Source organism: Lolium rigidum, chromosome 2, assembly GCF_022539505.1.
Source record: "Lolium rigidum isolate FL_2022 chromosome 2, APGP_CSIRO_Lrig_0.1, whole genome shotgun sequence".
Taxonomy (NCBI): domain Eukaryota; kingdom Viridiplantae; phylum Streptophyta; class Magnoliopsida; order Poales; family Poaceae; genus Lolium; species Lolium rigidum.
The window spans coordinates 89,161,135-89,167,961 of record NC_061509.1 but is presented as its reverse complement, the minus strand read 5'-3'; the positions used below and the strand labels follow the sequence as shown (position 1 = coordinate 89,167,961).

The following is a 6,827-nucleotide window of genomic DNA, read 5'->3' as shown; positions in this document are numbered from 1 at the left end:
TAAAAAGATAAAGTTAGTGGCTTTGAAATATATGCTATTTATGAACCATTGTAAAGATATTGTTCCTTGTGCACTATTAAAAATCCCAACATGATCATTGCGTGCTCTCTGGTTTGAATAATTGCTCTGCTTCAGTGTAGAAGCAACTGCCCGTATATTCTTTCACCTATAATAGTTTCCTGATTCATTAATTTAGTTCAACAAGAATTGTGTCTTATATTTCCTTGTTCAGGTGGCGTGCTTATCATGACTGTATTTCCAGTTGGTCTTCATTCGGAGTGGCCGGATGGCACTAGAAGTCCTGGATCAATATTCTCAAATTTTATTCTCCCATTTATATGTCACTTGCCTCACTCACACTCAGCTTAATATTTCTTTGCTGCAATGATCCAATCAAACAACCATCGTTTTTTCTAGCTCTTGTCACCACTAAAGAAATTACATTGCTTGTTCCTGAGACAACGTCCGGTTAATGCCAAAACGGAAGAAAAAACGATGGTTCATGCTAATACATGGACCAAGTTTTTCATGATGGAGCCCGTGGAGATGTATTCAATATCTTTGCACTACGGTAAGGATAAAGCTAGACATTCTTTTGTGAAAAATTGTGAGAAATGTCTGAAGAAGCATCATAAAGGTGTTGCTGAAGAAAGTGTAACATGTAGTTTCAAGTGGAGAAATGTGGCGTACCATGTAGTGCTTTGTTCATGGTAAATAATTGTCCAGTTCTGGATTTAGGATTGTGGGGGTGCTTCTGAGATTCATATTTCACAAAAAAGATAGGTCTTGATTTTGTTCGTTTAAAACATAATTTCTTTGGTTACCTACCTGCCCAATATTTCTTGTAATCTTGTAGTTGTGCTTCTTCGTTTTCCGAATTTCTTTGGTTACCTACCAGTCCAATAGTATAACATGGTTCATTTATGATGGTTGTTGTGATGCAATTTCGTATTTCATACCATCAGTTACTAAATGAGATGCTAATATTTTCTTACATTGTGGACGGCTGTGTTGTAAGTACACACACCTTTTCTTGTTTATAAATTATAAACAAATAGTACATTATGATGAGTGTCTCGAGTGCAGTACCACTCTCTTCAGTGTCTTTCGCGTTGGTCGATGTCTTTGCCGTGGGTGGAGAAACTAAAATAACGATGCACCACTATTGTAAAGTTGTTTTATTGAAAGTAGTAGCATGGATGGTTTGAGGTGCAAATATGAAATGAACTATGGAAACTGCAAAAATTCTTGTAAAGAGTAAGTGTGTTCTCCCAACCTGATTGAAGCGGCGAAGTCATATTTTCTTATAATCGTTGCCATTATTGAAGAGCATATTAGTGTGGCAGGTGAAGTAGTTGACAAGCATGATCTAGCTATAGAGATTACTGAAGGAGGCATATAGAAGTTATATGCTAGCACTTTGATAGTGTTTTTCAAACTGAAGGTGAAGAGGAGGTGTCGATCAATTGAAGGAATTCCTAGAGGATCTAGAGATAGTTTCATGCAACGGCCTAAGGAGATTTTGTTAGAAATAAATGTTTTTTTATGTTGGTATCATGGCTTGTGATAACCAATGATTTTAAATTATCATGACATATATTTCTATAAGTAGTACTGGTTTCTTTGATAATTATAATTTATGATATCTCTAATTTCTTTTGTTTTTTCATAAGTGCATTAGGAGCTATATATGTGCATTGGGCAAATAAAATTTGAGGACCCGTGGCAACGCACGGGCATTTTAACTAGTACTTTAAAAATTAGTGTTTTTATAGCTCAAAAGTAGTTCGAGATCTACTCGAGATCGTTCGTATGAACAATTTTTTTATCTCGACCTTTAACTCGACAAAGTCTAAGCTCGCTCAAGTTTTAGTATGAGCTGAGATTAGCCTAGAGACTAACTCACTCGAACTCAACTCGTTTGCAGTCCTACTTGCTAGACCTACCTTCATGAGATATCGATCGATAGAGGGATAGTAATTGGCGAAGTTGGACGTACTGGGGTGGCGTACACTTCACAAACATATGATCATATAAATTAGTACTAAACTTTTATTGATATTATATTAAAGAGATACTTTCTCTTTTCACTAATGTAAGATATTTTGCAAGCTAAATCAGCTTGCTAATATGTCTTATATTAGTGAACAGACGGAGTACTTCAGCGAGGGATAGATGCTCGTAAAAGTAAATGAAAGCACATGCGCATGTTACAATAGCTTTGATTGTGTGGAAGAAATATGGTTGTTGCACCATATGGTATCAGCCGTTTATGCAATGACCTTCCATTTATGTGAGCATTACGATGGGATATGATCCACAAAAGGGGATATTCCTTTGAATTTTTGGGGGTCCATGTAAATTGTACGAGTAGTACATGGTACCTTTTTGGGACGAAACTGGAAGTCAAAAGGGGGCCATCACCACGCCTTGCTACACCTCCCATGGGCCAATAGTCCCATGCAGGAAACCATCACATGGCGAACCCGTTAATGTACGCACGCAAAACAAACACATATGCATTTGCTTTCCTTGTGCCTTAGGGCATCTCCAACGCGATGCATTTTTATGTTCGTTTACATCGAACACAGATATAAAAAGTGGTCACATGTCCGCATGCGTCTGCCCCTTCTCCAGCGGCAGCGATGTATTTTTTTGACCGCAAGGACCTGCCATGCATTGATTAGGGGAAGAGAGAGACAAAGTTTCTATTTGTATGGTGGGGAGTGGCCAACACATGGGTCTACCCTACATTAAAGGAGTAGAGAGAAGGGGCCATGCAGGCCAAACGGATGAAAGCGGACGCGTCCGCGCAGACGCATTTCTGCCGCATATTTGGTCCACGTTTGCGTCAGGATGGACGCTGCGGACATTTTGCGTCTAGCCGCTGCAGCGCGGTTTTTGTCCGCGCAGACGCAAATGGACTCGCCTTGTTGGAGATGCCCTTATCACGTTCTTCCTCTCCGGTGAACCGTACCACTGTTTGGGGGTGCCAAGTAGGACAAATACTTTTGCAATGTTTCATCATATTTCATTGTATTTCAGGGGCGGATCCAGCGTGTAAGGCGGGGGGGGGGGCAGCAGCCCCCACTCAATTTTCACTTTCTTTGTAATATGTGCCATGCTAAATAGTGATTTGCCCCCACTTAGAAAACAATATTTCTCCAATTAGCACATCTTAACCCCCTCTAGAATTCTTTCCTGGCTCCGCCCCTGTGGGATTTTATTCCATCCAAATAGACTGCAGTTCGCAAAAATTTAATGAAACTGGATGAAACACCATGGCACGAATCTTAAAGCGCCGTATGGATGGCCAAAACGAGGTGTAGCCTATACTCAAGATGCTTTGTGGGCTTGGGCCGGACCATCCGGCCGAGCGATCCTGGGGTACAATTCTGTAAGAGGCTAACTCCACGCAATGGGCTGAAGCGTACAATTCTCCGTCCATCACCTTCGTCTCTAATGTTTTTTTGCAAGCTCTCCTTCCTGTTCCTGCCTAAAACAATCGAAAAGATCAGTGGCAAAATCGGACACAACAAAAATCGCTATCGCGGCGCGAGCGTGCTCTGAGAAGCAGGTGCGCGGTAGATCGAAGCGGCTCGGAGCCTGACGCCGGCCGCCATGGCAGGAGGAGGCGGAGATGCAGGAGGAGGGGATTCGCTGCCTCGCAGGGCGTGGAAGCAGTATCTGCTCCAGCTCCAGCTCCACCCTCTCCGCACCAAGGTCTCGAGCACTTCCTCTTGCTGTTTCCCTTGGATTTACCTGTTGATTGGTTTCGGCGCGATTTTCTTTAACTGGGTTTGGCCGGTGCAGATGATCACGGCGGGGTGCCTCGCCGGCGTCAGTGACTCCGTCGCGCAGAAGCTCTCCGGGTACCAGACGATCGAGAAACGCCGCCTCCTGCTCAAGATGGTGAGGACGCCGATGCTTCCTTGTTGTCTTGATTTCTAGTGGGGCTCTTACTCTTGGATGCTAGATTGATTTCTGTGTATGGTATCGTGTTCCATCCTCTTGGGAGAATAGATGATTTAGAAATCGGAGAACGATATGTCAGTTCAATTCTGCCTCACTAGTCCATATCAGATGGATTCCAGTCGAGAGATGTCTATAAACTGATAGCTAGCTTTATTTTCAGACTTTTCAGTTCATCCTTGGAATCTGGGTAATTGGTGTGTCTTATTGCCTGTGATTGCTGTTTTTATTGTGTGATTTAAGTTACTGTTGAATAGAATTCAGTTGGTACATAAATTGCCAGTATGTACAGACCGGCGAGTCGACTGCATTGCTAGGTATTCTGTACAGATTAGTTATACTCTATCTGAAACAATCTGGAAAATTAAGACTTGATGTGATATGATAGCCTGGAGTTGCAGTAAGCTGCATAAGATTGAAGTGGGCTTGGCTATTTTTGGCAGATGGCTTCGCTATATGGCGAATTGTTCTACTTAAGTTGTTCTTTGATTTGATTTGATATGGTAGCCTGGATTCACAGTAAGCTATGCGGCCATCAAAGTAGCGAAAATCGGAAACTTACGTTTCTGAGAGTTTACGTGAGAAAAAGGACTCGAACATTGTGTTTTCACCTGTTACTTGTTTTTAACAGAGTAGAGATATTTGCAGCTGATGGACAATGGATATTACTCGACATAATATCAGTGATTTTTTTTTGTCTATGCTATCTTGATAACTCATAAAAAAGTTAATCACAGATCGGCATTTGTGGAATATATGCTTCTCTGATGTTGGTTATGGTGCTTTCTGTATTAGATGTGACATGATGTACTCGATGATTTGATGCAGATGTTTGGATTTGCGCATGGAGGCCCATTTGGGCATTTCCTGCATAAAGTGTTGGATTATATCTTCAAAGGAAAGAAGGATACCAAAACTGTTGCTAAGAAGGTATAACTCTTATCATATGGTAATCCACATATTATCATTCACTTCTTCTTGTGGTGGCTATTTACATATAAATAGTCTTCCCACAAAAAATAAAAGTTCAAATGAATGCATGTAAAGCATTGCACACTTAGTTCTCCTGAGTTTGGGCTTCAGCATACCAGCACTTTAGTTAGACTATGGTAATATATATCTACTGCTAGCAAATTTCCGGAAATCATGATTTAAGTCAGACAAGCACTGGTCAACAGTCTGTACTTGATAGTATGTCATCAGAATGCATTAACATATTTCATAGATTTTATAATCTTTACAGGTGTTGCTGGAGCAGATCACCTCCTCTCCGTGGAACAATCTACTCTTCTTATTCTATTATGGATATGTTGTCGAGAGTAAGTCTGTAATTTTTCAAAATAGTTTAGATCTTGTGCTAATCAGAAGAGTTCCATTGGCAGCTCATTGACAATTGCCAGAGGTAATTTGATTTTATTTAACTATCATGCAAGTATGATTCTGTCATACAGAAGGAATTAATAGCGCAGTAGAGTATAGGAACTGAGCGGGAAAAAAAAAACAGAACCAGAACAGATGTTTTCTGAACTTTCAGCTTGATTTTTTGTCCAAATTTCCTGTCCGTTTTTTAGATTAAATATGTGATGTCTGAAACATATCTGTATCAAACTTCTCTGAACACACTCCCCTCAGAATGGACAGTTGTCCAGAGGAAGTCCAAAACGATTCAATTCAACCACAAACTCATCCTGCCAGTTTCCCGAGTCCTTGAATACAGTGTCGCGTAACTAAATAAGATGATGTTCTATCTAAATTCAAAGGAAGTTTTGAATCTAGTTCCCATGTATGTTAGTCAACTCCACAGCACTTATCAGTTATCGGCACATTGCAATGTAGAGAGGCCTTTCAAGGAGGTGAAGGCTAGGGTCAGGAAACAATATCCTTCAGTGCAGTTGTCTGCTTGGATGGTATGTAATTTGCATATGCCATCACTGCTTCCCTTGTGAATTTCCTCTACAGCTCATTAACAAGATATGATCAACACACAGTTTTGGCCAATAGTTGGCTGGATAAACCATCAGTATGTGCCACTCCAGTTCCGGGTGATTGTCCACAGCTTCGTCGCATGTTGTTGGTAAAGCTATCTTGGCTGAACTCTTCGGTTTCCCGACTCAAGCGCATGGTATTCCCTATCAGGTCTCTTACCCGGTCATCCTTTGATTTCCTGCAGGGGGATATTTCTCAACCTCCGCGCCAGGGCGGCTTCTTTGAAGCAGGCATAGACTGGTTTAGAAGCAAGATTGTGGCTCGGCTCCGACATGGAGTAACAACGATGCTAAGCTTGATATTGTGTACTGCTGGTACTTCAGTGTATTTAAGTTGTTTGAGGATATAGAATATTTCTGTAGAGTTTAGATTGTTCGTTGCTTCCTGATGATGCGAGGCTGCTTATCAGGGTACTCTGTTATTCATGCTCTGGAAAAAAGAGTGCTCTGCTATTGCCACTTAAGCTCTGTGATACTGATGGAACAAAATTATATTAGCCAAGCTTATATTTGGCCTGCCTTTCAACGAAAATTTGTACGTCAGCTTAAGCTTTTTTATTCGCTGTTCCTTCTGAACGGAAGCACTGGTCGTCGAAGGCTGGGTTTTCATGTTCTACTGTTTGACAACATGTGCTTCTCTGGTAAACTCAGGAACGGGCTAAAGTTTAACCAATCACCGTCAGTGTTCTGTTTTGCTGTGCTGTTCAGGCACGGGAGGCCCTGCTTGAAAAGTTGAAACTGAATCTTCAACGTACGTAGCCCTTATTCTGCTTTGTAATTGCCGTTGCTGGTAGGCTGGAGGCTAAGCGGTTGCAAGTAGAAGCCGTCAACGTCCGCATGTCGTTGAACTTGATACTACTTGGCCTTGAA

The 6,827-nt window shown here is 41.4% G+C and overlaps 1 protein-coding gene across 1 annotated transcript; it reads left to right on the top strand.

The window, feature by feature from the left end:
* Nucleotides 1–3,477: 3,477 nt before the first annotated feature.
* LOC124686879 (peroxisomal membrane protein PMP22-like) lies at nucleotides 3,478–6,477 on the top strand. The gene is made up of 7 exons (XM_047220769.1): nucleotides 3,478–3,723; nucleotides 3,814–3,912; nucleotides 4,801–4,902; nucleotides 5,216–5,291; nucleotides 5,809–5,879; nucleotides 5,961–6,046; nucleotides 6,143–6,477. Exons 1-7 carry the CDS (start codon nucleotides 3,622–3,624, stop codon nucleotides 6,192–6,194), a joined length of 588 nt encoding a protein of 195 aa, XP_047076725.1. The 5' UTR covers nucleotides 3,478–3,621; the 3' UTR covers nucleotides 6,195–6,477.
* Nucleotides 6,478–6,827: the final 350 nt, after the last annotated feature.

Coding starts and splice junctions, on each gene's coding strand:
- LOC124686879 (XM_047220769.1), top strand. CDS start 3,622: ATGGCAGGAGGAGGCGGAGATGCAGGAGGAGGGGATTCGCTGCCTCGC. Junction 4,903..5,215: donor CCAAAACTGTTGCTAAGAAG/GTATAACTCTTA, acceptor TAATCTTTACAG/GTGTTGCTGGAGCAGATCAC. Junction 6,047..6,142: donor AGCTTCGTCGCATGTTGTTG/GTAAAGCTATCT, acceptor GATTTCCTGCAG/GGGGATATTTCTCAACCTCC.